Source organism: Canis lupus, chromosome 4 (genome assembly GCF_048164855.1).
Source record: "Canis lupus baileyi chromosome 4, mCanLup2.hap1, whole genome shotgun sequence".
NCBI classification, from domain to species: domain Eukaryota; kingdom Metazoa; phylum Chordata; class Mammalia; order Carnivora; family Canidae; genus Canis; species Canis lupus.
Genome location: NC_132841.1, coordinates 24,888,665 through 24,905,183, shown reverse-complemented (window position 1 = coordinate 24,905,183; position 16,519 = coordinate 24,888,665). Strand labels below are relative to the sequence as shown.

The 16,519-nt window shown below is 48.2% G+C and overlaps 2 protein-coding genes across 7 annotated transcripts in view; one reads left to right on the top strand and one right to left on the bottom strand.

The window, feature by feature from the left end:
* The window catches only part of SEC24C (SEC24 homolog C, COPII coat complex component), a 25,360-nt gene extending 24,698 nt beyond the window's left edge, over positions 1-662 (bottom strand). For 2 of the 4 annotated variants that reach the window (XM_072823616.1, XM_072823619.1), the window contains exon 1: positions 89-224. The gene's annotated coding sequence lies outside the window, so the exon portion shown is untranslated. Of the gene's footprint in view, positions 1-68; positions 225-584 lie in introns of those variants that run through there. The other 2 variants (XM_072823618.1, XM_072823620.1) reach the window with 2 other exon arrangements.
* SYNPO2L (synaptopodin 2 like) overlaps positions 1-16,519 on the top strand; it is a 16,703-nt gene extending 184 nt beyond the window's left edge. Inside the window, exons 1-4 of one of the 3 annotated variants that reach the window (XM_072823621.1) lie at positions 6,854-7,170; positions 8,370-8,521; positions 8,976-9,490; positions 12,719-16,519. In XM_072823621.1, the coding sequence (XP_072679722.1) occupies positions 7,066-7,170; positions 8,370-8,521; positions 8,976-9,490; positions 12,719-14,859 (2,913 nt within the window). In that variant the 5' untranslated portion in view covers positions 6,854-7,065 and the 3' untranslated portion in view covers positions 14,860-16,519. Of the gene's footprint in view, positions 1-6,853; positions 7,171-8,369; positions 8,522-8,975; positions 9,491-10,542; positions 10,758-12,718 lie in introns of those variants that run through there. The other 2 variants (XM_072823622.1, XM_072823623.1) reach the window with 2 other exon arrangements.

Here is a 16,519-nt window from a genome sequence, read left to right as displayed (position 1 = left end):
CTGCTCAGACCAGACCCCGATCAGGCCAGTGGTACCCCGGCCTCTCCCCTGCTTTCCTACCCACCAACCTCCCGATGCCACTCCTCACCCGGCTCCAGATCCAGGTTCGACTTCGTTCCTAACGTCAAGGCTCCCAGGCCCAACTTCCGGTTCCGAGGGGGACTGAGCCTCGTCCCCGGAAGTTCCTCCCCCACGCCCTGGGGGCGACCACTCCTTCTGCCACGTCTGCTGGAGACGCGGCCTCAAGAACCCGGATGCCGCGCATGCGCCACTGCTCCCCTCGCGTCGTGGCTACCCCCGGGGATTCTCCGCAGAATCTTTTGCATTTCCGCCTTTTATTTTTCCCCCAGATGTTCTGGTCACTTTATAGTCCCGCTAAGATGCGATCGAGAAGGCTGTGCCAAGCTATGTTTAGTAACGCTTCCACAATCCCCCTATGACACATTAGTGACCTCTCTGATCTCTAGTCGTAGCCACTTCCTGCTGACCCCTGACCCCATTGATTTCCGTCTACGGAGATGCTTTCACCTAGGATTCTTGCTGGTTCTGAGATCACGGAACGTATTATAGTAGAAGGTACTAACTCAGCCTTCAGACTTCGTGTGTTCGAGTTCTGGCTCCGCAGGTCACCAGCTGGAGCAGCTATCTCTGCCTTAGTTTCTTTCATCTGTAAAATGGGAGAGAATACTGAATGCCCTTCTAATAATGGCTTTTTGAGAGGATGGAATTAGACAATCACATAGATCTCTCTGCCCCATAGCAATCACTCAGTAAATGTCAGGTATTATTAGTTAACCGTTTTTATACTGTGGCTTAGTTTAGATGCAGAGGTCTGCCAGAGGCTGATGATCTCTGCACTCGGAATGTCCCCCGCCTGTTGGAAGAGCTACAGTTCCTGGAGTAATTATTATCCCATTTAATGAATAGCAATATTGTAGCTAATACTGTAGGATTTTTAAAAACACATGACCTCATTTAACCCTTTCAATAAGAGTTATTCATTTAATTCTTTCTTTCTTTTCTTTTCTTTTCTTTTTTTCTTTTCTTTCTTTTTAAGCACTGCTGTGTGGCAAGCCATATTCTGGGTTCTGGGAATACAGTAGTGAACAAAGCAAAAATTCTTGCTCTCCTGTGATTGTTTGTGATTGTAAATAACAGTTATATCTGAGGCACAGAGTGATTCATTCACTGAAAAAAAAAGTTGCACTTCTACTCTGTGCTGGAAGCTATATTAGGCATTGAGCATGCTTTATTTTTTTTTTTAAGATTTTATTTATTCATGAGAGACACACAGAGACACAGGCAGAGGGAGAAGCAGGCTCCACGCAGAGAGCCCGATGTGAGACTCCATCTCAGGACCCCAGGATCAGGCCCTGGGCTGAAGGCAGGCGCCAAACCACTGAGCCACCCAGGGATCCCTGAACATGCTTTAGTGGCAGATTGCGCCTGTCCTTAAGAATTTATAGTCAAGGTCAGTGTTTCTCCAGGTGTGATCCTGGGATCAACAATATCAGTATCACCTGAGAACCTGTTAGGAACACAAATGTCAGACCCACCTTAGACATACTGAATCAGAAATTTTAGAGGGGAAACTCAGTAAGTCAAGGTTTCAGGCCCAAGACAATGCCATAGCATACTGAAGATTAAGAACTACTCGTCTAGATTAGTAATTTATCAAATTCAATTTTGTTGAGCACCTGTCCTAGACTGTGCCCTTTGCTAAGAGCATTTCCGCGTAATTTATCCCACTTATCTTTCATATCAGCACAAGAAAGTAGGGGTCTTCTGTCTTGCTTAAGGTTGCACTCCTAGTACATGGTAGAGCCTAAATTCATAGTTTCTTGAGAATAGAGTCTGATGTGTTTCATTATACTGTTTTCTGTATCATTGCTCTTGTTTCTCAATCCTGGTTGCCCATCAGAATTATCTGTGATGCTTTTTAAAATGGTAATAATAGGTGCCTGAACAATAAAATCAGAATCCCTAAGGTTGAGACCTAGGAATTATTATATGTATCATATAATATTATATGTATATATATGTGTGTGTATATATATGTATATATATATATATAATTTTAGTAGATTATCTCATTACACAATCATCTAATCCTATATACACTATCTTATTTTAGGGAAGCTAAATTTTTTTCTTTAAATTTTTTTAGCTTTAAATTTTTTCCAGGTGAGGGGCACCCAACTAGCTCAGTCAGTAATGCATGCAACTCTTGATCTCAGGGTTGTAAGTTTGAGCCCCACATTGGGTATGGAGATTACTTAAACATAGGATCTTAAAAAAAAAATCTGGGGGGGATCCCTGGATGGCTCAGCAGTTTAGCACCTGCCTTTGGTCCAGGGCGTGATCCTGGAGTCCCAGGATCGAGTCCCGCATCAGGCTCCCTGCATGGACCCTGCTTCTCCCTCTGCCGGTGTCTCTGCCTCTGTGTGTGTGTCTCTCATGAATAAATATAAAATCTTTAAAAATAAATACATACATACATAAATTTTTTTGCCAGATGATTCTAATGTGCACTTAAAGTTAATCGAAAGTCACTGGTATTGCACAATGGCTGACATGTAGCAAGGGCTTAAAAAGTATTTGAATAGTGAGTGAAAGGATATTTAGAGGGGAGGGGTGCCTGGGTGGCTCAGTTGATTAACCATCTGACTCTTGATTTCCACTCCAGTCATGAATTTGGGATCATGATCTGAGGGTTTTAAGATCAAGCCCCACATCAGGCTTTGCACTGGTAATGGAGCCTGCTTAAGATTCTTCCTCTGCTCCTCTCCCAGCTTGTGCGTGCTCTCTCTCTCTCTCTCTCACACACACACACACACACACATTATAATAATAAAATTTAATTTTAAAAAGTATATTTAGATACATTTTTTACTGATGAAGTCAAGTTAACTGCCCAAGGTTACACAGCTAATAAATGGTGGAAAAAGATTCCAAGTCCAGTTTAGACACTAAACCCCAAGTGTTTTCTATGACTACATCATGCAGCAAGGCACAGCATTTAGCACACTAGTAGAGCAGCTATTCCAGGAAACTGTAGCTTTTGATAACTATACTTACAGCATCATGATGTTATGATTTATAACAGAAAGAGATTTCTTTTTTTTTTTAATTTTTATTTATTTACGATAGTCACACACACAGAGAGAGAGAGAGAGAGAGAGGCAGAGACACAGGCAGAGGGAGAAGCAGGCTCCATGCACCAGGAGCCTGATGTGGGACTCGATCCCGGGTCTCCAGGATCGCGCCCTGGGCCAAAGGCAGGCGCCAAACCGCTGCGCCACCCAGGGATCCCCAGAAAGAGATTTCTTAGAGTACATTCATATAATCAAAACCTGAGGGACATCTGGGTGGCTCAGTGGTCGAGCATCTGCCTTTGGCTCAGGGCGTGATCCTGGGGTCCTGGGATCGAGTTCCACATCGCGCTCCCTGCGAGGAGCCTGCTTCTCCCTCTGCCTATGTCTCTGCCTCTCTCTGTGTGTCTCTCGTGAATAAATAAAATCTTTTTAAAAAAAATAAAGGAAAGGGAAAAAAGAAAAAGGAAAAAATAAACCTAAAAATAAGTAGAGATTTTGTTATCAACATGGGTTGGCATGTTTATGCACATCTATCTGTATCCATCTTTCCATGACCACCTGTGCACTGTAAGAAATTATGTAATTTAGCCAACATTTATTGAGCACCTGTCACATCAGGCATCACTCTCCAGGCTGTTGATGGGCTATTGCATATAGTTCTTTAAAATTTCTCACAGTCTAGGAGGAAGACAGGTCTATAAACAAACTACAATATTGGCTGAGAAATGCAATAAAAATATGAACAAGATACATACGTTGCCCAGAGGATGGAAAGATTAATTCTATGGGAGGAGGAAGTTGGGAGAAGGGCAGGAAAGGCTTTATGGAAGAAGCAACAATTCAGCTGGGGTAGGGCCGATTAGAATTCCTCTACATGGCCCAGCACCGCACATTAGAATCATTTGTGGTACTTTTTTTTTTTTTTTTAAGACTTATTTATTTATTTATTTATTTATTTATTTGAGAGAGAAAGAGACAGAGTGTGAGCAGAGGGAGGGGCAGAGGGGAAGCAGGGGCTCAATCTCCTCACCAGGAAGATCATCACCTGAGCTGAAAGGAAGAGCCAGATGCTTAACTGACTGAGCCCCCCAGGCACCCCTCCTGTGGTACTTTTTTAAATGGCAATACTAGGTGCAACAACATGGATAGATCTAGAAGGTATAATTCTAAGTGAAATAAGTCAGAAAAAGACAAATACCATATGACTTCACTCATATGTGGCATTTAAGAAGCAAAACAAATGAACAAAGAAAAAAAGAGTCAAACAAAAAGAACAGTCTTTAAATATAGACAATAAACTGATGGTTGCCAGAAGGGAGGTGGGTGGAGGGATAGGTGAAATAGATGGAGTGATGAGCACTGAGTAATGTATAGAATTGTTGAATCACTATATTGTACATCTGAAACTAACATAACAATGTATGTTAACTATACTGGAATTTAAATAAATAAATAAATAAACCACTAAATAAATAAATATTAAAAGAAAGAAAAATGTACAAGATTTAAAAAAGAAAGTTTAAAACACCTCTGAGGAACATAAGACCAAAACAAATGTAAAGGCATGGCACTGTTTCATTGAGTAAAAACTGAGCGCTTACTATGTGCCAGGCATTGTTCTGGGCTTTGGAGATATAAAACTAAACAAAAGAGAGAAAATCCTTGCCATCTAGGAACTAATATTCCAGTGGATAGCAAAACCTAACATCAAAACTATGTAAATTGATCTATAAAGTTCACAATACCAATAAAAGTGCCAATAAGAGGGCACCTGGGTGGCTCAGTCAGTTAAGCATCTGCCTTCAGCTCAGGTCATGATCCCATGGTCCTGGGATCCAGTGCAGCATCAGGCCTCCTGCTCTGCAGGGAGTCTGGTTGTCCCTCTCCCTCTGCCCCTCTGCCCCTCTGCCCCTCTGCTCCTCTGCCCCTCTGCCCTGCTCATGCTTCCTCTCTTTCTCTCTCACTCAAATAAATAAACAAAATATTTTTTAAGATTTTGTTTATTCATGAGAGACTCAGAGAGAGAGAGAGACAGAGACAGAGACACAGGCAGAGGGAGAAGAAGGCTCCATGCAGGGAGCCTGATGTAGGACTTGATCCCAGGACTCCAGGATCACACCCTGAGCTGAAGGCAGACACTCCACGGCTGAGCCACCCAGGCATCCCAAGAAAATATTTTTTTAATGCCAATAAGATTTGGCAGGGCAAGATATATTTAATATTATTGAAAAACGCAAAAATGGAACATGCATCCTTGCAAAGATTCTGTTAAAAAAAATTGTGTCCCCCCCACCTGGGTGGCTCAGTGGTGGAGCATCTGCTTTTAGCTCAGGGTGTGATCCCAGAGTCCCGTGATCAAGTCCCACATCAGGCTCCCTACATGGAGCCTGTTTCTCCCTCTGCCTGTGTCTCTGCCTCTCTCTCTCTCTCTGTCTCTCTCTCCCTGTGTCTCTCATGAATAAATAAATAAAATATTTTTTAAAATGCGTCCCCAAAGAATACTTGTTTAATGTTGCTATGAAATAATAGAGAGAGCCTGCCCATGATGCCAAACTGAATGAGGTATTAGAGTTATGACTCAATGTTACACTACCAATCATTTCTCCCCAAGAGGGATTATAAAAAGAACTAGATACTCCAGAAGCATGAGCCAGGAGTGGGAAGGCTGGCAAAGCCTCTGTGTCTGCCTCCCAGACCTTAGTCAGAGTCTGGATCTGTTTGGCCATACAGAAGGAAGAAAAGAAAGAAAGGGACGGAGGGAAGGAAAGAAAGGAAAGGAAAGGAAAGGAAAGGAAAGGAAAGGAAAGGAAAGGAAAGGAAAGGAAAGGAAAGGAAAGGAAAGAAAAAAGGAAAAAAAAGGGAAGAGAAGTAGCATGACATGGGGCATTCAAACCCATTATTAGACCATCTTACTGTTTTATAATATTGGCTTGCATAAAATAAAGGTATGGCATAAGAATTGTTTTGTTCTGTAAAACTCTTGGTGTCTAAACATTCTTGTCTCATTGCTTATTTAAAAAGTGTAATTAGGCTTTGACCAGGGAAGGGAGTTACTTCTATTTTCGGAAAGTCCCTGAAATTCAGGGGCTAACTGAACAGGGCGTCACAAAGTGGACAATTGTAACAGTTACCAAAAGTGGGAAAACATAAAAAATAAAAAAAATAAAATAAAATAAAATAAAATAAAATAAAATGGCAATACTAGGTATCAGACCAATAAAATCTGGATTTCTAAAGCTGAGGCCTGGGAATCATTATATATATATATATATATATATATATATATATATATATATATATACACATCAATAGATTATTTCATTATATAATCATCTAATCCTATATGCGGTCTTATTTTTGGAAACCAGTAGCTTTAAAAGTTACATTGCACTTAGCACTGCAGTGAAATATGGATCTCAATTTGATGAACAGGTAAATTCACACGTGAGAGAGAGCACACTTCTCGGGAGCTTGTGAACTTGTGGGACCAGTCCAGGCATTCCTTGCTATGGAACTGAAGCCCCTGCTGCAGCCACTTTGAAATGAGCTTTGGAGGAAAGCAGTTGGGATTAGTCCATGATCCTATCAGGGATGGCACAGTCCCTGAAAGTATGTATATTAGTTAGAGCTGGTACTCAGAGTCCTGAGTAAAAGGCCTATGCAGGGTAATGGGGGAAATTGGAAGGCAGAGGTTTTTACTATAATTAGCTTTGGGAGTAATACAGCTGGGGGAGGGAAGGGAGTACAGCCGGCAACTATTTTGAGCACAGCCCCGATTGACAGGACATGTGTGCTGGACTGTAGTGATCCCAGGGCCAAGTTGCTTGTCCGTGGTGTGTGGTGTGGGGGGGAAGGCCTGGGGCAGCAGGAGCAGGACAGCCATACAGACAGGCCGGACGGGGTACCAGCGCCTCGACTTCTCTCCCTGGGACACTATCCAAACTCCGAGGGCCATAGGCCAAGCTGTGCGATGGGTGCTGAGGAGAAGGTGCTGGTCACATTGTCAGGGGGAGCCCCCTGGGGCTTCCGACTTCAGGGGGGGGCCGAGCAGAGGAAACCTTTACAGGTGTCCAAGGTAAGGGAGAGCCCCTATTATTGAGGTTTCAGGGAAAGGGAAACCCAGGGGAATCTGGGAAGAGCCATATTGTGGCCTCTGGGGGAGAGGTGGGAGGCTGTGAAGAAGAGTGTGGGTGGGTAGGTGGGCAGGTGGGCAGGGAAGCATGCTCATCTGGTGGGAGGAGTAGTTTCTGAGCACAAGTGTCTTGCAGAGGGCTTTTAGAAAAGAATTCCTGGTTTCTGGGAGCAGAAAAAAAGAAAGACTGCCTCAGTTCCCTGTGGCACCATAGTAGCAGAGGCCCAGTTCTGGCCATCCAGTCTTTGCTCTCCTGAGGCTGTGCCTCTACTCCAAATTCCAGGAATATAGGGAAGGTTCTAATTTTTCTTGAACTAAATTGGTATGTGATGAGCTGAGGCTGTCTTACCCAGCCCAGCCCTGCCCTGCCCTGCCCTACCCTACCCTGTCCAGGCCTCCAGTGTTCCTCTTTCCCTTCATCAGACACTTGCTCTCCTAAGGCAAGACTTTTTAGGTGCTGGGAGGGTTATGGCAAGGTCTGGCCTGTCAGATGAAGCTGTTGTGTTTGGTTTCATACAGGCTTAGTTTCCCCAATTATAAAATGTGGGTGATAACAGTACCTACTTCATAGAACCATTCTAAGAATTAAATGCAATAATACATGTAGAGTGCTTGGCACCATACCTAATATTTAGTAAGCACTCAATAAATGATAGCCTTTACACCTATTATCATTACTTTAACATGTATGTGTGTGTGCATGCGTGGCACACATACACACACAATGACAATCTCCCAGATTCTGCTGGACTCCCTCCAATCTGGAATACTGTTCTAAAATCTTGACTGTGTAGACAATGGCCTAAAAGAGAACTATTGGCCAGTAAAGATATTGCCTTTGAAGGGAAATCTTTTGGGGGGATGCAACTGTCATTTCTAGTACCTCCCCTCTACAGTTTTTCCCAAGCCCCTTTGATTTGGCGATTGCCCTACCTCCCCTCGTATGATGTATTACTCCCAACAATCTGCACCTTCTTCCCTCTACATAGCCCCCATCACTGTAGCTCTGTGTTCCTCCCCACCTTTTTTTACCCTGTAAAGTATATACCCTTCACGCATAGGACCTTCCCATGACTCCTTTCATTCTATTCCCACTTGGAGCTCTCCCTCACCTACAATCTCTCCTCCCAACACCTTCTCAGATCCGAAGACGGAGCCAGGCTGGCAGAGCAGGACTCCGAGAGAGGGACCAGCTTTTGGCCATCAATGGGGTCTCCTGCACCAGCCTCTCCCATGCCAGTGCCATGAGCCTCATCGATGCCTCAGGGAATCAGCTTATCCTCACAGTGCGGCGGTATGGACCCCTCCCACCCCAGCCCACCTCATCCCCCTAGCCCAGGGCTCCCAAAGCCTGTCTCAGCTCTCTGTCTCACTGGCCTGGCTTTAGCTACTACTAAGTACACTCTTGTACGTTTGTGTTGGAGTATAGATGTTTGTCTGTGCCTCCCAGGGGACTTCAGTGTATCTCCAATTAAGGGCTGGGGGTGTCAAGTGGGCATTTGAGTGTGTGGGCTTGAAGCCCTTTGCCAGTCTCCTTACCATCACATCTCCCTCTAAGCCAATGTCCACTCACAGCCCTTCAAGCACATTTGCCTCCTGGTTTGTCTTCAGATACCCACTCTTCCCAGCCCAATCATCCAGCCCATATACCAGTACCCTCTCTCCTTTCCTTCCTTCTCCCATCCCCTCTAGACCTCGCTGTCAGTCACCCAGTCCATTTCTCAAGTTCTGTCCTCTTTCCCATCCAGGGTAGAGGATGAGGGGCCAGTGCGATCTCCATCCCCTGGTGAGCTTCAGGTGTTGTCACCCTTATCTCCACTGAGTCCTGAGCCCCCTGGCGCTCCAGTTCCCCAGCCTCTTCAGCCTGGAAGCCTCCTCTCACCCCCTGACAGTGAGGCTTACTACGGAGAGACAGACAGTGATGCCGATGGCCCCGCCACCCAGGAGAAGCCCCGCCGACCCCGCCGAAGAGGCCCCACAAGGCCCTCCCCTCCGGGAGCCCTACCTGATGAAGTCTACCTATCTGACAGCCCTGCAGAGCCAGCACCTGCTGTCACTAGTCCTCCCAGTCAGGGTGACAGCCGTGTGAGCTCCCCATCATGGGAGGATGGGGCAACTCTTCAGCCACCCCCAGCTGAGGCCCTGCTGTTGCCCCATGGCCCCCTCCGGCCTGGCCCAAATCTCATCCCTATGGTGGGACCTGTTCCCCACCCGGTGGCAGAAGACCTCACTACCACCTACACCCAGAAGGCCAAGCAAGCCAGTGAGTGCCTGAACCCTTTTTTTCCCAAGCCAGTATCCTTCAATCTGAGTCCTAAATCTACCCCTCCATAACTATACTTTATGCTTCCTTTGGATACAGTCCTGGGGACAAGTGGAGAGGAATGATGAGTAGAAGGGGAAAATAATGGTTCTCACAGTCCCCATAATTTTTAGTCCTTGAACCAGTGTGGCAAAAGCTGTAGGTAGTTCAACCCAATCCAGGAACAGAATGAGGAGGGAAGTTAGAAAAGAACATGAAACCAACAAAGGGTTTGCTTGTTGTTGTTGCTATGATTTTGCTAAGTGTCAGACAGGGTGAGGGCAGAGAATAGAAATGATGCAGGGGAGAATTTGGAAGCAGGGCAGGGGCTTTTCAGGGTTAATTGCAGGCATACCCTCAGAGCTACCTTTGACATTTGTAAGTTCACTTAGGATTCCTGGGGACTGGGAGCCTATGGGATAGTCATGAGATCTCTAGGAAGTGGTAGAGGGAGGGATCTTTGACTCCTTATCTCACGCAAGAATGTAGGCCTGGGCAGAAAAAGCCAGTTCCACTTATCTCAAGCTCTTTGCTATTTTTGATGTGAGCACCAGAACAAGATCTAACTGTGAACTTTCTCCCTGTCCCATGCCTCTACCCCAGAGACCTTTCTTGTCACCTTGAAAATCTAGGATTACCCCTCTAGTTCTCATCTCTCATTCCTCCCCTCTACCATTCTGATTCCTGATCCATAAGATTTTATGCATCTAAGTCTGGAACATGGGCTCAGGAATTGAAAATTTAGTCTGACATCCCCTAAGAATGTCCAATACTCCACAAAGAAATTCCAGATGCATGCCCAGGATCCTATGCTTATCCCCAATCCTCATTTTAGCGCCCCTCCCTTCCTATCATGCTGGGTAAGACTGCAGTTAGTGGCTCAGGGATATTTTTAGCCAAGCAGACCTCATTGTCCAGTGGGGTGGAGTGGGGGGAAGGGTAGGCAGGTGTCCACGTCCATCACACCGGGGCTTGTGGGGCAGCAGAGAGAAGGGAGGGGGCTAGGCTCCAAAAATAGCACAATGAGCTCATTCAGCTGCCAGCTCTGGGGACAAGACAAAGGGGCTTTAAAAGGCGTGGGGGGTGGCTCAAGCTGGTCTTGCTCCAGCCAACACTTCATTTCTCGGCATGGAGACCTTTGAGCCCATCAGCCAAGAGCCCCTCAGCCAAGCCAGCTGCAACAAAGCCCCAGATCCAGCTCCTGGGCTCCAGGACGCATTCTATGCAGGTACTACCCTCCCATAGCCAAGAGAGTTCTGGGATCCAGCATGGAGAGAATACATCAATAGTTTAGGAAGGGATGTCTTTGGGAAAGGTCTTATTCCCTTATTTGTTCCTCCTTTTTGATTTCTTCTTCCTTCTTTTCTCAGGAGAGTTCCACTGCCCCTTTCTCAGAATGGGCTGATGCTATGGCCACATGTCAAAGGGGTTTGTGACCACATGAGCTCTAGAAAACTCATGGGGAGGGAGTGTGTGTGAGAGAAGTGTGAGTAATATGTGAATACATGAAGGCGTGTATACGGGAATACATGGGAGAATATATGTGTGAACAAGAAAGTGTCTGTATACATGTGTAGCTGATGTCAAGAAAGCTTTAATAGTAATGGTTAGTCACTGCAGGCCTTAGGGCTGCCATGAAATGCTAAATTTATCTACACTATCTCATTTAATCATCACAGCAATCCTATGAGATAGTCATTATCATGCTCATTTACAGATGAGGAAACTGAACTTCAATGAAGTGAAGTAACTCTACCAAGAACCAAAAACCTGAACTGAACTCTGACTCCAGTGCCTATCTCTCATCTGCAGTACTATTCTGTGGCACAAACTTTGGGATGCATGGAATGAAAGCCCTAATTAGAAAGGAGCTTGGTATCTTGAGTGGAAAGTGGATGGAATTTCAAGAATTTTTCAGGAGGAACTGGGGATCATGGATCAGAGAGTATCTGTGTCCAAGGCAGGGTCCTAGCAGCAGGGCAGCCTCTCCTATTTCCTGGCCCCACCTCCCCGGCCCCACATGGCATAGAAAGCCCTGCCCAGGTTCCCCTTAGTACATAGTCCTTGTGTGTCTGCCTGTTAGTGGCTGCCAGAGCTCTCTACCCAGAAGGCTGACCCCCAAAGAAGCCCCCCCACTCCCACCCCAGCTGGGGGTGGGGGTGATGGGATATATTTAGCTGGCGACCTTGAAGTATCCTAAAGATATGGAGGGTTGCCTTGGAGAGCAGCTCTCTGGCTTTTCCTGCATCTTGGATCTGAGGCTATCCCTGGCTGTGAGTAGCAGGGGTGTGAGGCACAGAGGAGTGCCCTGGTGGATGGAAGGCCAATATCAGTTGTAAAATTTTGTTCAAACTGTTAGTAACAGGGTCTCTGCAGGAAGAACTCTGGGAAGAGGGAGTATGCAAGTGTGTGAATGTATTTGAATGACTGTGTTTTTGTGTGGGTACATGTGTATTTATATATGTAAATGTGAACTAGGGTGGATATAGAATGGGGCATACATGAATGAGAGAGAAAAGTAATCTGAGAAAATATGCCCATAATTGGCCTTCACGAGACCCATATTCTTGTTGAAATGTGTGGTAGGTGTTATTTCTATGAATGTGTATGACGTGGACTACATAATGGGGGTGGAATTGTGAATGAACATTCTTGTTCCCAAGGGTCCTTTATGTTCCTATCATAGGGGTAAGGGGTGGGATGAGGTGATAAGTCCCTGCGTTTCTGAGAAGCCCTCTAACATGGTCTCAATTTGTCTCTCCCTGGGGCCTGCCTCATTTCCCTGGCTTCTGTGGGAAATGACTGCCCTCCAGCCTAGCCCCCAGCATTACCAGCCAGGAATGGTGGGAAGCAGGGAAGAATGTGTGTGGGGTGGGTAAGAGCACATTTTTGGAGAGATAGAAGCAGAGTAGATGGGAGAGAGGTTAGGAGAGCTGTGATCAGAGTAGCGTCAGGGAGCCAACTAGACTCTGCCCTCCCTTCAACTGTCCTTGGCTTCACCTTTCACCTACCACTCTGCCCCCAAGTCAGAGGACTTTGCCACAGGCAAGAGACACTGTGGATCAGGCCAGTGAAAAGACAGTAGGTGGAAGGACTGCAGAAACTGGTTGGGGGTGGGGCTGGGGTGAAAGCCATAGGGAGCAGAACTAGAAGAGGTTCACTGACCATTCTCCCTCCTGGCCTCCTCAGAACTGCAACGGGCAGAAAGCCTCCAAGAGAAGAGTGTGAAGGAGGCCAAGACCAAATGCCGGACGATTGCATCCCTACTAACTGCAGCCCCCAACCCCCATTCCAAGGGGGTGCTTATGTTTAAGAAACGACGGCAGCGAGCCAAGAAGTACACCCTAGTGAGCTTTGGGGCTGCTGCTGGGACAGGCGCTGAAGAAGAAGACGGGGTCCCTCCAACGAGCGAGTCGGAACTGGACGAGGAGGCCTTCTCCGACGCCCGCAGCCTCACCAACCAGTGCGACTGGGACAGCCCCTATCTGGACATGGAGCTGGCCAGGCCAAGCTCAGCTGCAGCAGAGGGCCAGGGCGGGCAGCTGAGCGAGGCCTCCGGCAGAGGGGCCCAGCTCTTTGAGCAGCAGCGCCAGCGCACCGCGTCCAGCACCCAGGAGCTGGCCCGGGATGGTCCAGCAGCCATGCTCAATGGGCAGGGCCTGCAGTCACCACCTCGGGCCCAGAGTGCTCCTCCGGAGGCGACTGTGCTCCCACCCAGCCCTTCACCAGCCCCTGTAGCCAGCCCCAGACCCTTCCTTCCAGGCGGTGGAGCCCCAACCCCAGCTCCAAACATCTTTAACCGGTCAGCCAGGCCCTTCACCCCAGGCTTGCAAGGGCAGCGGCCAGGTACCACTTCGGTTATCTTCCGGCCCCTAGCTCCCAAGAGGGCGAACGAAAGCCTGGGAGGCCTCAGCCCCGCCCCACCGCCCTTCCAGCCCCCCCCACCGGGGCCCACCCCTCTGCCCAGCCACGTGCCAGCCTCCGGTTCCCCCAGCACTCCACGCTCCTCGGGCCCCGTCACAGCCACAAGTTCCCTGTACATCCCAGCCCCCAATCGTCCTGTTACGCCAGGAGGAGCCCCCGAGCCCCCCGCCCCCTCTAGCGCTGCTGCCATGACCTCCACCGCTTCTATCTTCCTGTCGGCACCTCTGCGACCCGCTGCGCGCCCGGAGGCTCCCGCCGCAGGCCCCGGGGCACCCGAGCCCCCCAGCGCTCGGGAGCAGCGCATCTCCGTGCCAGCTGCCCGCACTGGCATCCTCCAGGAAGCCAGGCGACGGGGAACTCGGAAGCAGATGTTCCGCCCGGGAAAGGAGGAGACGAAGAACTCGCCCAACCCCGAGCTGCTATCGCTGGTGCAGAACCTGGATGAAAAACCCCGGGCCGGGGGCGCGGAATCCGGTCCGGAGGAGGATGCGCTGAGCCTCGGGGCTGAAGCCTGCAACTTCATGCAGCCACCAGGGGGCAGGAGTTACAAGACTCCGTCTCACGTGACGCCTAAAACTCCGCCCCCGATGGCTCCCAAGACCCCGCCCCCAATGGCTCCTAAGACTCCACCCCCGGTGGCTCCTAAGCCCGCGCCTCGAGGGTTCCTTGATGGGCTAGTGAATGGGGCAACCCCTTCGGCTGGAATCCCTGAGCCGGCCAGGCTGCAGGGCAGGGGTGGGGAGCTGTTTGCCAAGCGGCAGAGCCGAGCAGACAGGTATGTGGTGGAAGCTACACCCAGTGCTGGCCTTGGCCCTGGCCCTCGGCCCAGAAGTCCTTCCCCTACACCCTCACTGCCCTCTTCCTGGAAATATTCACCCAACATCCGTGCCCCACCTCCTATTGCTTACAACCCACTGCTCTCACCCTTTTTCCCCCAAGCTGCTCGAACTCTCCCTCATAAGGCCCAATCCCAGGGGCCTCGGGCAACCCCCAAGCAGGGTATCAAGGCTCTGGATTTCATGCGGCACCAGCCCTACCAACTTAAGAGTGCCATGTTCTGTTTCGATGAGGTTCCCCAGACTCCTGGCCCCACCTCCTTAGGGGCCCCCAAAACTGCCCGAGTCCAGGAGATCCGCCGATTTTCCACCCCAGCACCCCAGCCCACTGCAGAACCCCTGGCCCCCACTGTGCTCACCCCCCGAGCAGCCACTACATTGGATGAGCCCATCTGGAGAGCTGAGCTGGCCTCAACCCCTGTTCTTAGCCCAGCCCCTCCTCCAGAGTCTCCCAGGGGTCTTGGGACTTCCCCCAGCTCTTGTAGCTTCCAAGTAGCCAGGCCCCGGTTCTCAGCCACCAGAACTGGATTGCAGGCTCATGTGTGGAGGCCAGGGGCAGGCCACCACTGAGCAGGGCACAGCTCCCAGGACCAAGGAGAGGTGGAACATCCAGTTCCTAAAGTTGTTTCTCCTACCCAACCCATGCCCTCTCTCAGGCATCTGGAGGCTAACTTCCCTCCTGCCAGATATCGTTTTGGAGTTGGTGTCCATTCTCCTGGCTCCCAACCTCCCTGCTGCTTGCAACCTACTATCTCTGCTTCTTTATCTGTGCTTCTCTTTGTCTCTGTAGTTCCTTGCGTGGATGTTCAAATCTCAGTCTCCACCCACAGTCCTCCACTGGTCTCTATTTCTCTACATCTGTGCTTTGTGAGCCTCATTTTAACGTTCCACGAGAAGCACACAGAGAAGTTACTAGTGAGACCTCGGCAAGAAGCTCACCATCAGGCAGGCCTCAAAGGGACTGAATTGATCTCTGTTTGCACTAAATAGCTTGCTACTCCTCACTCTCATTTCCCAACCTTGGCTGGCATAGATCTAGAAATGTATGTGTGCATGTGTGTATGTGCAAGTGTGTGTGGGCACAGATATGTTCTTATGTCTGAAGCAAGAGTAAGAGGAGTGGTCTAAATAAAGACCCAATCTGGGTCTAACCCTTGTGCTGATAAAAGAAGGGTCAGATAGCTAGCCCCTCATGGATAGTCTAGTGAGGAGAAAGACATTGACTTGAATTAAAGACCAATGCCTGTAGCAGGGGTACAGCACCTTGTGAAACAGATTATGAGAAGGCCTGAGGGCTGGGGCAGTTTGTAAGGACTGAGATACACCAGCTAGAACAGGAATAGAACTAAGAATTCTATTTATCAGAGGGTGCCTGGCTGGCTCAGTTGGAGGAGCATGTGACTCTTGATCTCAGGGTCCTGAGTTTGAGCCCCATACTGAGAATAGAGATTACATAAATAAATAAATAAATAAATAAATAAATAAATAAATAAACAAACAAACAAACAAAAAGTTCTACTTATCAGGATTTCAGAAAGTTAGCAACTTAAGAGGCCCATGCTGAGCTACAAACATCCAGGAAGTGAAAAAGGCAGACAAAAAATTTCCCCTGAGAATGAAAAAATCATTGGCTTCATTGCCTCATGTACCCAAGACAGAAAGGACGGAGAGAAGAGGCATGGTGTGGAAAGTGAAGTAGAAACCAGGAGCAGAGTGGAATGAATGAAATTGCACCACAGGGAGGAGCATGAGGAGGGAGAGTGTTGTGTTGGCAGAGTACAGTTGGGTTTCAAGAAACTCAGCATGTACAACAGGGGGTCTAGGGGAAAAAATGAGAAAAAAGAATGCATTTGTTGGAGTGAGGACGGATGATGGTGGGGGGATGTGAGAGTGTGGGTTGAGTGTTGAAAGAATAGGTAGTGTCTGCTACCTCCTTTAAGTCTGTCCTTCTACCTTCTGCAACTTGTTATGATGACCTGGGAAAGGGCAAGGAGATACCCAGAGCCCAAACCTCTTTTTAGTCCTAGCCCCATCACTCAAACCCTAGCTCTTATTCCTTCCAAGCTTCAGGCCCTGATCTCTGATCCTAGTTGGGTATGGACTCTCCTCTCACCATGACCACCACCAATCAGCCACATTTGCTGCTTGATCTGGATTGATCGTTTCCTTTGCATATTGGGTGTGAGTCACAGACTTTGATTTGTGCACAAGAATAAACTTATGCTCCAAA